At 41.4% G+C, this 16,103-nt stretch overlaps 1 protein-coding gene across 7 annotated transcripts in view; it reads left to right on the top strand.

Annotated features, from left to right (window-relative positions):
* FNDC3B (fibronectin type III domain containing 3B) overlaps positions 1–16,103 on the top strand; it is a 561,687-nt gene that overhangs the window by 431,533 nt on the left and 114,051 nt on the right. For all 7 annotated transcript variants that reach the window (XM_085635440.1, XM_085635435.1, XM_085635438.1 and 4 more), the window contains 4 exons: positions 2,347–2,485; positions 7,255–7,308; positions 11,887–12,011; positions 15,012–15,183. In XM_085635440.1, coding sequence (XP_085491566.1) covers positions 2,347–2,485; positions 7,255–7,308; positions 11,887–12,011; positions 15,012–15,183 — 490 coding nt within the window. The remainder of the gene's footprint in view (positions 1–2,346; positions 2,486–7,254; positions 7,309–11,886; positions 12,012–15,011; positions 15,184–16,103) is intronic.

Genomic DNA, 16,103 nt, shown 5'->3' with positions numbered 1-16,103 from the left:
CGGCAATGGAATGGCATCAATCGCGTAATATAATAATAATTTTTCCCCAGTCTGCAGTGTCAAAGTATGTGTTACGGCCCAGACTTACACTATTTGTACTTTTAAATGCTTGGTACCCCTAGTCTGATTTTTACACATAATTATATATTAGAAATTTCAAAGACTGAGGATTTACCTTAATTTCAAGATTTATTCTTTGCACACAGAAGCTATTGGTAAAAAAGTGCTATTTTATCTGAAACTGGGTCTTCCCCGGAAACTGTGTATGTGCAGCATTTGTCCATAATTTCAGTGACGGGATCGGTGATGGTACTTTCCATTTGAATTGATGTTTTAGATTGAAGAAGTTCACAAAAGCATACATTTATAATTTTCACAAGATACTCCTAGGAAAGGAGTAGAATTTCAAGAGATGTACCTTCCTCTTCCCTTCATAGTGGTAGCAACTAGTGGTAGATAATGCTCTGGAACACGTGGAAGGTCAACTTTCAGTCTCTCAATCATATACATGCTGGCCGCATACCATAAAATGCACATAAAGTACATCATTTAATCACATAGAACAAAAAACATAGGCCTGAAATTGATTGTTTGTTAAATAAAATAAAATCCAGCAAAATTGTAATCCATACATCAATTATCTTTTCACCTGTTTAGCAAGGTTTATTTATTTTCAGGAAAACAATGTGTATATTATCATGTGAAAAACACAGGTATTGGACAAAAAACTGTAATGGTACATTACCATTCCTTATAGAAGGGTCTGTAAGGTTTCCTAGTAACAAAAGAGTTCCCCAACTATTGCACAACTTTGAATCCCATCTCTTGACCTAAATGTAAGCAAAAGTGATCTGGGCTCAAAAATATTAATAGTAGGACGTGCTCCGATATCTGTGTCCGAGATAAGTCCAGTAAAACCCTTGTGAGGTATCACCACTTCATCCTAAAGGGTACTGGCACAGCAGAGCTATACTTTAAATTCTTCTTGTAGTTAATTTATCTCTGTGCAAAATGCCCTTGTGTGTTTTCCTCCCCGAACCAGTGCGTGCTTCAAAACACGACTGCTTTAGTCCATGATCTATGTTCAATGTTTAGCAGTAGTTGTATTAATATCACGCACATATTGTTATGTTTGTGCCACTGAGAAAAGTTTATCTTATTAAGGTCTTCCATTTTCGCAGCGCCATCTTTAAGTGTGGAGAGAAGCCATTTTGAATTCTCTCACTTAAGGCAATTAGTGACGTGGAGCCCACTTTCTATATATCTTATTCATACATCCAAAAATTCGATTTGTTTTGGCTGTAAGGGTTCTTTGACAGCCTGGCAGAGAGAAGGAAGACATGGAGACGATGTGGTTACTTAAGTCGTGAAGCATTGCTATGTAGCTCCAAGGGGCTTGAGGTGCACAAATATCATTGTATGTGGCCCTTAGATTCATCATGAAAAATAGAAAATATGGAACTTGATTCCTTCTTATAGGCATGATGCACACCACAATTGAATCATCACAAAATGTCTTACTACATAGATCTGTATTCCAGATCAAGGCACATAATGAAATTAGCGTCATACAGTCCTACAAATTTAACTTGTTGAAATCCTCTTGAGAATTGAGTAAATACACTTGTTTCATAGATATGATGTCTCTAGTTTTCATGAAGATAGCTGCAATTGCAAAGTTTTTCAATAATTGGTACAGGCTCCTGTTAACAATTACAAATTAAATTTATGTGGAGATCCTGCTGATTCCAACAAGAGGTGTGCAGTTTATTTTTAGCCCTAAGTTTTTGTCCTTTTTTGGATGTGATGATGTTTGTTTCTGGTTATTAAGATCATTTTTACAGCAATATCATATTGAGTATAATCAAACCCATCCAGGATGGAAAATGTATGCACAATATTTATATACAAGTTTAGGCTTTGCACAGGTATTATGAGGAGAAGTGTCAAAGTGAAAAACTTCTTAAACTTCATGCTGTTGCAAACTTTTCCCTTTTTTACTTTGTGATAGTTTAGAAATAATACTTTGCACACACCTAATTTTAACTTCCACAAGGTGTCATCTTGAATGTTGTGGTGAAATTAGTTTTCCTGCGAATAGTATACAACTCCCTCAGGGAGTAGCACAGATGAAGTGGTTCTCAACAAAGAATAGACTGTTGTAGGGTGGGCTGCTGGGGAACCTCTGGCTCTGTGGAATGCCTGCAGCAGGGCAGACAGTGATAACACCGGTGTGATGGTATTCGTAAATCTGTGTGGGTGAAAAACTGCATGCACGCCAACAGAAAAGGCCTTGTTTCTTGATCATCAATGTCATAACACTTCTCCTTTTGTGTTGCTTCGCAGGGTATACGCAATGTGTAACTCGGTAAAGGGATCCTGTTCAGAGCCAGTCAGCTTCACCACTCACAGCTGTGCCCCAGACTGTCCCTTTCCACCTAAACTCTCACACAGGACGAAAAGCTCTCTAACGTTACAATGGAAGGTGAGCATTAGACCGTGACAGACAGGTCACTCAATAGAACTGTAAAAATTCCAGTTTCTGTCTAACTATTAGATTAGTACGAACAAAGTATTGTTATAAAAATGTACGGTTTGGAATTGGGGGAGCGTGAAGCTTGGCGCAGAAATTTTGCTTTAACTAAAGAAATCACCTACCTCTCTTTCTTTGAACAATATTGAACTGTGAAATTTCCAAAGATCAGTGCCCCAGGAAGCCTCAAGTGTACATGACAAGTGCTGGTGTGCTAAAGGAGGTGCTACAACTTGGGTTGCAAAGGCTCATGCTGCCAGAATTTAAGGCCAATGATTGCCCAATTAAAAATACAATCTGCTCTAAGGTACCAGGATAGCTGGAAAAAAAATTAAAGGTATTTTTGTTTTTCATTTTGATTAACTTTTTCAATTTCTTATGAAGAAATAGAAATGGTTCGCTTAGTGTTATTTAAGCAAAACAACAGACTGCAACCCCCCTCCGTCCCCAAGCTGCCTACCACAAGAATCCATTATTTACATATACATTCCATAACATTTTATTTGAATGATTCCCCCCTTGGGAAAGGTAACACACTCTCTAGCACTACTTTGCCTCTTGCAGTTCATTGGAATGTTATCGGGGAATGCAGGGATGTTGCTCACAAAGCATGTGCATCCTGCCAGAGTAAACGTTGTTAACCCTGCCGATTTGTGTAGGTTACACACACTTTATACATCCCAAACCTAGAAAAGAATGGCCCCCTCATCATTTTTTACTAACACTTGTACCAATTCCAGAAGCAGTACCTTGGGTTATTTCATCCTCCCACCCTGCCAGGAAGCTAAGCCTTCTTCACTGTGCAAACGTGTTTTCTATCCACTGACGATTTCTTTAGGCTGTCTGAACTATAGCCTGGGTACCCCTGGAGGCCGCTTCCTATCTGCCAGTCTCACTGCAGCTTCTGCATATCCTGCAGATGCAGAAAATGCAGAACTTGGTGTCCTTCCTATATTGTTTTTTCTTCGTAATAGCTCCAAGATGTTTAACTCCACATTCAGAGGAGTCTGTTAGTCACAGGGATATCACATCCTCTATCAGCGGCCATTCCTGTTTCATTAGTGGGTAGCCTGTATACTTTTGTAATCACAGCAGCATGTGCAATAAACTGTAGTGAATGGGGGTTAGTTCTATATTCGGCAATTCTTTTAGTCTACAAAGCTGCAGCCCTTTACGCACAGATTTCCCTCTTGTAGTCTTTTCTTTCTCTCTTTCACATGCACCAAGACCTGCTGCTATTTGTTTTGATTCATATAAAGCTATATCTTCTCTCACTTTTTATTTGATTTTGTAATTCCATTCCATTTGTGAATGCATGTTTGGGTCACACGAATGTTGTGAAATAAAATCAGCAGACGGGTGTCAATTAGCAATCACCAATGTCATCCCAGCTCAATTGCAAAAGGCTATCTTGAATTTGTTTCAGTTTGTGTGTATATTTGCGGTCTATTAGAGCAGCAGTCTGCAGAATTGATCGGCTGAACCGGTGCATGCTTGATCAGGAAATCCAAATACAATCTATTTGATATTGCATAAAATGTCTAAATCATGTAGTGTGCTGATTCTACAAATTTGCGTGGGTCCTGCATTGATTGGACTAATATTCGACATTGGTGGAGTCAAGAGGTGGAATTTGTATCATCAGTGTATCATGGTCACATCTGTTCATTTGTTCAGAATTATAGTGTTATGTTGTGTATGTGGGATATCAGTTCTGAGCAGCAGAAGTGATGCGGTGGGTCCTGAAAACACGTTAGCAGTATGAAGATTGAATGTTGGAATGAGAGCCTGGAAAAAAATAAAGAACAGCCGCTAACAACACGTACTTAACAGCACCCGCTTGATACTTAGGGGCATATGTATCAACATCACCATTTGCGATTCTCAAATAGCGATTTTTAAAGAATCGCTATTTGAGAATTGCAAAACGGGATGTATTTAAACAATTGCAAACTTTTTGCGATTTCTTAAAATTCCTTAATTGCGATTAGCAAATTGCGAAATCGCAATTAAGGAATACCTGCCCATTCATTTCTATGGGCCTGGAGACCCATAGGGAATGAATGGGAAGTAATTCTCAAATAGCGAATCGCAATTTGCTAATCACAATTTGAGAATAATTTCAAAGGTGCAAGGGTGTCATGATGACACTCTGATGCACCTCTGAAATGAGCATGTGTGTGCATATGGCGCACATACATGCCTTAAGGGCATGTATGAGCGCCACGTGGCACTTTGTAAAATTCAAAAAAGTGCATTTTGAAAGGAAATCGCAAATTACCACCAACTGGAAGTTGGTGGTAATTTGCGATTTCTTAAGGATAATTCGCACAACTTGGGTGCTTTTTACATATCATTTAAGAAATCGCAATTTGCGATTTCTTAAATGCTTACACAAAATTAAGAAATCGCTAAATTAGCAATTCCTTAATTTTGCGATGGGATTTGGCTCATACATCCCGATTACCGATTTTTTAATCGCAAACGCTGTTATTTTGCGAATCGCAGTGTTTGCGATTAAAAAATCGTTTGATACATATGCCCCTTAGTGTAATAAGTTAGATGTAGAGGCCAAAGTACCCCACTCTAGACTTAACCATAGTAATGTGTTCCTTATATAACATATGACCTAATTCCCACTTTGAAGACCATCCATCCATAATCCTCTGTGAGACAGAACTGTGCAACAAGATACTGAATAAGGCCACATAAACCTCTTTCCAAACTGTCCAGCTTCAAGAGAAATAGTTGACATGACATGGATCCAGTCGACATTCAAAACAAATAAGAGAATCACAAGAACAGATTGTCGGCTTTCAGCTAGCCTTGACCCGTAATCTTAAATGTTAGCGGAAAGAGCATGTTGTGCGCTACCTCTTAATCTCAGACTCAACAATACCTACCTGTTTCCCCTAAACTCTTTAAGAGCCGGGATCGCTGATGAGTCTTATCCCTTGGAGTGAAGATCTCAAATCTGTTACTCTTGATTCATTGGTTTCCACTGCTTCGAACCTGGGCGTGCCTTGGCTCACGTGGCATACAAATAGGGGACTCAGACAGCCCCATCTTATTGTCATTCAATCCAGACATTACAATCTCAAACATCTACTAGTGATTATCTGGGCAGATGGTATATTCATTTTGGGAACATTATCTAGATATTGTTATCATTTGATATTTAGTAAAAATACAACTAGACAATCACGTACTAACTCATGTACTAGTAAAACCCCAATGGTGATATAGCTAAAAGGGTATGTCGGAAAGCCAAAAGAATGTGTGGTTTTCGATGACTATCCATGATGTCATTCCAAAGTTTTGATGTATATTATTAGAAAAATCTCCCTCCTGCTCGATCTTCTAACAGTCTGAAGAGTCAGCAGGTTTTCCTGCTAGAAAGCAATATTTGATTTGGAAAGCGCCTTGTTAGCCCGTTGCTAAGGAAGTGTGGGGTAGAGGCGGTTTGCAAGGAAGGAGGTTTGTTGGAGTCTTGCCACGGAGTGTCTTGTGTCAACACTCTGAAAAACAATCTAGATTTAGTTCACAGCCAGTATATCTCCCAAAGGACATGGGAAGCTGAACTAGACTAAAACAGTGATGTGTGGCAATATGGCACCACTTTATGGATTTGTTTCCTTGGTCTAACGCAATAGGTTTATCAGTTCCTTATTCACACCCTATGCGTGATCCTGCCCTTCAGATGCAACAAAGACTACATAGGTGCAGAGTGCGGCTGAATGTTTGCAGACCATTGACTTCCAAAGAAGGGAGTATTCACCTCCTCCACCAACTGCACTGCATGGCTTTTGAGATCCTTGTGCATTCCCAGAGAATGCAATCTCTTTTCGAGTTTGTATGTAAATGTAAAAGGGCATTACATAGGTCAGATGTTCAAAGTAACCCGTAGCGCTCTTCTCAGAGAGTCCCAGAGTTATATTCAGTGGGTGAGATTACTTCAGGTGTTCCATTGATCACTTCTTTGTTTTTTATAAGTGAAACCCAGGGTTCACCAGGTGTTCTGTAGTGCCAGACGTGTTTTTCTGCTGCACCCCACCGATGAGGCACACATAGGCTTAAACCAGGCTGTGGTTGCTAGGGCTTCCATCTGGAGCTGTCTAGACCTGGCGGTTCGACTGACCTCAACTTAGCAGGCTGGACTGGCCTGTTGCTACCGGAGCATGACCAAGTATATATTTGGTCTCTGCCTGGGAATGCATAGTTCTTATTTACCAGTGGCTGTGAATAATTCAAGTATTCCACACAAGCTTTTTTTGATTTCATCACTGGACATTTCAACATTTCCCAAACAAAAGCACCCCATAGTACTTCACTGCTATTGGTCCAAGTGGTTATATCACAACCCTGGGGCCCTTTCAAGAGGTGTACCCTGAATTCATAAAGGGAATCTTGCTTCCTTTTTATTTTTAGCCAACTCCAGTACGATTGGGTTTCTTTTGATGTATGTATTAAAGTCTGAGTTCTGTGACGGGGAAAAAAGAGATTGAACCACATATAGCATGTTGCTGGAATAATTAGGGATGTAAGTTTTTATTTCAATACCTGAATATTTATTTCTTGAGAAGTCCGATTGAACATTGGTAAATGTCCCGTTTATTCAAAAGCATCCATGGTTCTATTTATTTCAGATGTGTAATTTTAGTAGAAGCAAATAAAAATCTTGTATTTAATATTGTTTTTTCATCCATTTAATTTTGTTTTAGGCACCAGTGGACAATGGTTCAAAAATCACCGGGTATCTATTAGAATGGGACGAGGTAGGTGTTTTGCATTATCGACGTTCTATATAGTACATGGGATTCTGTAATCCCTGTATAAATGTATGTCTCTAATTTCTTTATAATCTGTGACAAGTGACACACTCAGTCGCCGATTATAAAGAAAAGTTATCAGAACTCGACTATTATTATTATTAGCTATTGCATCGACTTCTGACATCACAATCTCTGCAGCCAGAGCCAGCAACTCAATCAATCAATCAATCAGTGACACTTATAAAGCGCGCTACATACCCGTAGGGTCTCAAGGCGCTGGGGGGGGGGGAGCCGCTACTGCTCGAACAGCCAGGTCTTCAGCTTCTTCCTGAAGGAGAGGTGGTCTTGGGTCAGGCGCAGGTCGGTCGGGAGGGAGTTCCAGGTCTTGGCGGCCAGGTAGGAGAAGGACCTTCCTCCTGTAGTCGCTCTTCGGATGCGGGGGACGGCGGCGAGGGCGTGGTTGGCTGATCGGAGGTGGCGTTTGGGAGCGTAGAGGTTGATCCGGCTGTTGAGGTAGCTCGGGCCTTGGTCGTGTAGGGCTTTGTGTGCGTGGGTGAGGAGGCGGAAGGTGATTCTTTTGTTGACGGGGAGCCAGTGAAGGTCTCTCAGATGTCCGGAGATGTGGCTGGTTCGTGGGATGTCGAGGATGAGTCTGGCTGAGGCGTTCTGGATCCGCTGGAGTCTCTTCTGGAGTTTGGCGGTGGTACCGGCGTAGAGGGCGTTGCCGTAGTCCAGTCGGCTGGTGACGAGGGCCTGGGTGACGGTCTTCCTAGTCTCGGTGGGGATCCACCAGAAGATCTTCCGTAGCATGCGTAGGATGTTGAAGCATGCCGAGGAGACGTTGTTGACTTGCCTGGTCATGGAGAGGGAGGAGTCCAGGATGAAGCCCAGGTTGCGTGCATGGGTGAAAGGCTGGTCAGGTCATGGTCATGGAGCATAATTAAAGCAGCTGTTTAAAGCAACACAAACTGAACATAATAGCTTACAATGACGGAGAAAATATGTTTCTACACATTCTGAGCTACTGCAGTTTTTTTTTGTTTAAACTGATTTGTATTTAACTGTAGCTAATATCTGTTTGCAACAAATATGCAACCAGTTTTTGATGTGTTTAATTTTGGACTCGTTTTTTTTTCTTCATGTTTGTAAACATGCTCGCTCTTTGATATGACAGTGCTACGCACCAAGGTTTTAAGTGGCATGTTCGAAAGATGGAGTGCCCATGTGTTATATGGGCTAAAGTGCCCCCTGGCGTACATGATAAGGATATTGCAAGTCACCTCGGAATTTCATAACCTTATAAAGGAACTCCTCAGTGAATTCCAGTATCCTTATAATATTCGGCGGGGGTACTTTATCCCTTACATGTAACCCGATAAATCACAAAATGTTATTGGTGCATCAGGAAAAATAGACTGGGCTCTCCGTTATGGCCCGAAATGCTGGCAATTCTTCCTCTGAGTTTGGAGCCACAACAGACTCACCTTGTCCATCTTGTTGATTAAGCACATGTGTGGATAGTTTCAGATATTCCATCTGTCACTGGTATGCAAATTAAAATTTTAAACTGCATTCTTTGGTATACTTACAGTCAAGGGACTCCAACTGCGCATTAAATCGTATGTTGAGGCACCGACCTCCACATCCATCTGGGAAATAAAATGAAACAACAAATGTGGTTTAAAAGATGCCTAATATTGTAGAATATTGCTAGCTTCGAAAGATATCTCCAGGCTGAGACGTAGTCCGCATATTCTTTCTAAAGTAAATAGACTCCGATGTTCTTCAGCATAAATCATGGGTCTTTTTCTAAATGCCAGTGGCTCTTAATCTTTTGACTTTTGTGGATCCCCACTTAATCATTACTTGAGCCAGGAGACCCCCATTAAATCCAAATTGGAATGCGGGGACCGCTATTGAGTCATTACTGTAAGCCAGAGAAGAAATAGGCATTCATCAAACAACTATACAAATGATGAAATATTTAATTGATTTCAGATAACAAAAGCTTTTTTTCTAAATTTGATCATCTGCCATACTATATTCTGTTTGATGCACTTACTTCACTGCCATGAATCAATCTGAGGATACTAAATGTTTAGCCCACACTTCCAAATTCTTTCAAATTTACAAAACATGTTACAATTTTCAGTTTTACATATTGCGTCATTATATACATTTTATTAATCTGTTAACATTATTTAATATAAGTAGACTTCGTGAACAACCAGAGTTGTCCGGTTACGAACAGCTGCTAAAGACAAAGTAAACACATTAATCACAAAAAGACTGTAACAGAATATACCAGCCCCACTGGGATTAGAAGTCAAGCATGACTGTGGAAACTCATACAACAACCAAAGTATGTTCTAGAGGTTAGAATATGCGCTCAACACCTGAACACTGAATATTATACTTTAATTTCAAAACAGTTTTTAATGTGGAATTGAGTGCTACACTCATAGAATAGAAAGTTAAGAATACTTGCAACCTTCGGAGATACATTTGTGTACACAGGAAGTCACCCATCAAGCATTATAACATCTGAGAAAAATATCTTAGAAATGCCACTTGAACACATGGCTACAGCAGCCTACACAAAATGTCTAGACTTTGGAAAAAGTCTCTATTTCTCTTCCTCCACACTAAATTAATCATAATGTATGCTCTTTTTGTGTATAATTTGAGGTCATATGCTTGTAATGGCAGATTGTGGACTGTTCAAACCTGTCCTCCTTTCATATACATCCTAGTTTGCAAGCTTAATTAAGACTAATGCCCCGAAGTAACATATGCTTTGTATCTCTTATGATAAAACACTTACAACAAGAACTAGATTTAAAAGTGGTTTTAGAATTAAAACTGGACTAGGGATTTTATTAATTGCATTTTGCTGGATAAAATCCAAATTATTCCAGTCAAAACACAGATAACATATTTTATCATGTGCAGAAAGTTTATAATTCAGTCCAATAAAATGATGTCTTGCACTGTAGAAAAACAGTGAACCTTTTGGGTGTTATGATTGAAAACAATGTATGCAATTCACATCAGACAGAGACATTACTTCAAACAGATTAGGTCAAAGACAAGGCTGGAAACCTATTCTAGATATAGCCCACAGAGCATTAAATACCAATTGCCTTTTGGAAGGGAAAGATGTAAGGGTCTGTTTGCACACTGAGCCATCCTGTGTGGAGGATCATATAGCTTCTTGTAGTTTATTAGTCTTTCTGTAATTTTCCAATGGAATTCTCTTTTAGGAATTGACTTTTAGTTGAAAAGTAATTGTCTGTGCCATTAAAAGTCTGTTTGTGGATATTTGATAAACCTACAAATCGATCAATCAATAAATCAAAACATTTATAGAGCGCACTACTCACCCGTGAGGGTCTCAAGGCGCTGAAGGGAGGGGGGATGCTACTACTGCTCGAATAGCCAGGTCTTGAGGTGTTTCCTGAAGGTGAGATGGTCCTGGGTCAGTCGTAGGTGTGCGGGGAGGGAGTTCCATGTTTTGGCTGCCAGGTAAGAGAACGATCTTCCTCCGGTGGTCGTTCTGCGGATCTGTGGGATGGAAGCGAGGGCGAGGGCAAGGCTGGCGGAGCGGAGCTGGCGGGTGGGGGTGTAGAATGAGAGGCAGCTGTTGAGGTAATCGGGGCCCATATCGTGGAGCGCTTTGTGTGCGTGGGTGAGGAGCCTGAACGTGATCCTCTTGCAGGTTTCTCAGGTGGGCGGAGATGTGGCTGTTGCGAGGGATGTCGAGGATGAGTCGTGCGGAGGCGTTCTGTATGCGTTGAAGTCGTTTCTGAAGTTTGGCAGTGGTTCCTGCGTATGGGGCGTTTCCGTAGTCCAGTCGGCTGGTGACGAGGGCCTGGGTTACGGTCTTTTTGGTTTCAGTGGAGATCCACCTGAAGATTTTACAGAGCATGCACAGGGTGTTAAAGCAAGAGGGCGAGACAGCATTGACTTGCTTGGTCATCATGAGGGAGTAGTCCAGGATGAATCCCAGGTTGCGTGCGTGGTCCGAGGGTGTCGGCACGGAGCCCAGCGCTGTGGGCCACCAGGTGTCGTCCCAGGCGGATGGGGAGTGTCCAAGGATGAGGACCTCCGTCTTGTCTGAGTTAAGTTTCAGGCGACTGAGCTTCATCCATTCTGCGACGTCTTTTATTCCTTGATGGAGGTTGGTTTTGGCGGTGGCTGGGTCTTTGGTGAGGGAGAGTATCAGCTGGGTGTCGTCGGCGTAGGAGATGATGTTGTGTTTTCGTGCGATGGCGGCGAGGGGGCTCATGTAGATATTGAAGAGGGTTGGGCTGAGCGAGAAGCCTTGGGTTACGCCGCAGATTATCTCGGTGGCCGCTGAGCGGAAGGGAGGGAGGCGGACTCTCTGGATTCTGTCGGAGAGGAACAAGGTGATCCAGTCCAGGGCCTTTCCTTGGATCCCAGTGTTGAGGAGGCGGGTTATTAGGGTGCGATGGCATACCAAAAAACAATACCATATCTGCAACAGAGCCGACATCATCATCGCACCTCACCTCCGGAACGTCATACTAAATACAAACTTTGAACTTGTTTCCTTGACAGGGAAAAAGGAATAGTGGGTTCAGAGAATGTTACTTTGGAAGTCAAAGGCATTGCAAGTTAAACAAGTTATGTCCTGCCATGGAATACACCTTTCGAGTTGCAGCACACAATGACATAGGCACAAGGTGAGTTTACTCTTATTTTTCTATAAAACTATATGAAGTGCCAACTTCATTGTGACTCATTTATGAAAAGCCACCATTCAGGACGATTCTTTTCAGTGGTTTGGTAAGTGTTGTTTATGTGTATGCTGTCTTTCCTAGTTAATTCTTCAACTTATTTATTTTTTATCCAAGAACCTAAATTGTCCTGAAGTGTTTATGTTGCCTACATAGGTGGGTAAAGTTGCTAGGCCCACTTTTATCGTCTGCACGAGTTAAGCCTAGACAGGCTTTTTGGGTCAAAGCCTACCAGACAGTGCAGCTAAAGACATCTTGGGGACATTCAGAAAACTAGGAATTCCTTCCACCCATTGCTTACCATTGGCTGTGTGGATTGTTACTCACATTTTCTGGCTTTCTATTTGCTGGCTTTATTTTCTTTAGGCTGTCTAGCTTGAGTTCATACCTCGCATTGCCCAAGCATTTGTATTCTTCCACGATCTCACTTTCTGTAAACAGGTGTTTAAATTTGTTCTTATCTTGTCAGGTTTGCTCTGCATTCAAAGACAGAGGTCAAATGTCAAGCTCTTTCTTCGGAGGGACCTTTGTGTTTACTTTACTTTCTCTGACTTCAAAGTGAGATAATGTATGTGACAATCCTGCTGAGTATCCATGTAAGAGCAGAGGGTGTAAGATTTTATTTTAGTATATATATTTTGATATATTTGATGTTTCAAAATATATCAGAATTAGACCACAAGAAGCATTTTTTTTTTGTAATTCTGAAGTGTGGTGGAAACAAATATTTGAATATAGTCAAAACTCATTGATACACTAGGTGATTACATTTGCACACATTATCGTTTGTGTGCAGTAAAAATGTAACGGTCATTTTAATTGAAAATGTGTTGTCTGTAATGGCAGTGCACTACCTCACCATGCATATACCACTCCATTCTACGACACTCCAGTCTACATGCTACTGCACTCTATACGCCTCCACTCTAAGACACTCTACGACACGATATGGGACTCAATGCCACTCCAATATTCTCTACTCACTCCACGACACTACATGCCACTCCACTCTATGCCCCTCCACTCCACACCCCTTACCCCTAACCCAATCTACCCCACTCCAATCTACCCAACACCATCCCAATATACCCCACACCACTCTATTCAACTCTACTTCAATCTACTCCAATTTGCCCCAATCCACACCTTTCCAAACTACCCCACTCCTTTCAATATCACTCCACTCTTCCCCACTCCAATCTACCCCACTACACACTACTCCACTATACCTACTCCACTCTGAACTATCCTACCATAATCCACCCTACTCTACCCCAATCCACCCCTCCCTAATCTACCACAATCCACCCCACCCTAATCTACCCCACCCCACTCCACCCCAGTCTACCTCACTCCACTCCAATCTACCACACCTTACCCTACTTCACTCCAATGTATCCCACTCCAGACTACCCCAATATATCCCACTCCACTGTATCCCAATCTATCCCACTCCAATCGTCCTTGCTCCATTTAAATCTACCCCAATATATCCCAATCCAACGCTACCACGATCTCCCCACTCCAATCTACCCCAAGCTACTCCACTCCATTGTACCCCACTCTACCTCAATATAACTAACTCCACCCCACTCTAATCTACCTCACCCCACTCTCCCCCACTGCACTTCAATATACCCCACTCCCCTCTAATGTACCTTACTCCAAACTACCCTACACCATTCCATTCTACCCTACTATAATCCACCAATCTACCCCACTCCAATCTACTCCACTCCAATCTACCCGACTCCACCCCAGACTACCTCACTCTACTCGAATCCACCCCACTCTTCCCCAATCATCTCCACTCCAATATACCTCAAAATATCCCACTTCACTACACTCCAATCTATCCCACTCCAATCTACCCAATCTACTCCACCCCAATCTACCCAAGTCCACCCCATTTCTATCTACCCCAATTCAGTCTACCCCAATTCAATCTACCTCACATCAATCTACCACGCTAATCCATCCCACTCCAATCTACCCAACTCCAGTCTACATCAATCCACCCTTATCCATTTTATTCCATTCTACCCCCCAACTCCAATCTACGCCAATATACCCCACTCCACACAAATCCAATCTACCCCAATCTAATCCACTCCAATCTACCCCACTCCACCCCACTTCATGCCACTAACTTTTAGCTATGCTCAAAAGCAGCCATACTGGTGTACATAAGGGCTTACACACATTGACAAAGCCAATAGCTCTTGCATAGGCCCGACTTTGCCAATGTTTGTTTTTAATAGCATCACTTGACTTACTTTGGTCACCAAGGCTGTGTAACAAAATCTTTGCTGGGAAGACCTAACTGCCTAGTCAGACTTCTGGAAGCCTTATTTAGAAATGTGTCCTGTTTATTCCTGGTTACGCATCCAGCAAAGTTTGACATTTTGTTTGTTGCATATTAAATGGCAGTGCTGATTGTATTTTATACCTTGAGGTCTTTCACGTCCTTTTCTTCATATTCCGTGCACTTTTGCACATAACATGCAGTGTTCCTTTCCTGTTTTTTCTCTTTTATTTGTGTACTTCCTAACAATTTTAAACACTGAATTACTCATTTTGTTTGAGGCATGTATTGATAAAAAAATTGTAATTTACAGATAAACACTGAAGTTGTACACATTCAAAGCATCCCGATATGGCACTTAAATCACAAGCACTTAATGGCTATATTATATCTGATTGCTCTCTGGACAAAAGGCTATCTTTTGGGATAAAAAAGAACATAACATCAAAATGAATGATTTTCTAGCATTATTTAGTCATGAAAAATTATTTGTAGATGATCAACTGACACAAGCTGGTTGATTTAAAAGGTAACTTTATCATAAATGCAGCACTTTACACAATGAAAAACTCTGCAAAGCGTGTAGAGCTTCTTGATGCGATGCCCAGATTGAAGTTGGTGTTTACTCTTCCATTCTGCAGTGGGTTCAGCCAGGAGGTTGTATACTACACATCAGGTAACATCCCACAGACACCGTCAGCGCCAAAACTTGTCCGGGCTGGGGTCACGTGGATCACTGTCCAGTGGAGTCGGCCAGATGGATGTACGTCAGAGGAAGTGATAAAGTATGCGTTAGAGGTTCAGGAGGAAAACGTAAGTCACTAAATATCTGTTCATGTCAACTTCTCACAAACAAAACTCAAAAGGTTTCAGAGCTAAACAGTTATGTTAAAATGGGATTTCAAAAGAAGGATGTCTTGGCACTGTAATGAAAGAGGAATGATCTTATAAAGTTTCCTTCAGGGATCAAAAGTGAGGTGTGGATGTGAAGACTTCAAGTGGATTTTACTGGTATAATTTCTAAAGCGTGAACCTCCTGTGCGTTATCCTGTCGCGGAGTGGTTGGCTCAAAAGAGTATCCTGTTTACTCGACTACAGTTGTTTGGTGTGCATCTTAAGCTCAAGGAGTATTATTCTTTAAGGTGGTGTTGACCCTAAAATTCCCCCTACTTTGGACACCATCTTCAGTTTGTTTTTCCACCTTTGGGTCTGGTATCCTTTGTGACTGAACATGTAGGGTACCAAACATTCCTCTTCAACACATCACTTTGTTGTTGACATCTCGTTTGTTGTAGTTTGTTTGCAGCAACTTCCAAATGTTAGCAGTGTGCGGCTTTCAACTGTTTTCATGGTTGAGATCACACAACATGTTTTTTATGTTTTGCCCTACGTTTTGCCGTTGTCTCTCCTGGTAGATTGACATGGACCATGATGGTTGTGTCAGAAATGTGCCCAGTTACTTCCCCTCAAAAAAGGTTGAAAATATCACAGATTTAATGGCATCTGTACCAAAAGCAAGTTCCCACTGAAGCCAACATCACTGGCATTATGTGCCATCATGATTTGGTATCTGGCAAGTTATCTTAAAAATTCTATCCAACAGTTCAAAGCTGCTATCCTCAAGAAAGGAACAGGTTTTGATTTCATCAGCACAGAAATACATGCCATCCTATCAATGTTGTGCCAAAACTGCACCTTTGCCTTGGGAAGCATCAGAGCCAGTTCCATTAGAA

Source organism: Triturus cristatus, chromosome 11 (genome assembly GCF_964204655.1).
Source record: "Triturus cristatus chromosome 11, aTriCri1.1, whole genome shotgun sequence".
Taxonomy (NCBI): Eukaryota; Metazoa; Chordata; class Amphibia; order Caudata; family Salamandridae; genus Triturus; species Triturus cristatus.
This window is presented reverse-complemented; position numbering and strand designations above follow the sequence as displayed.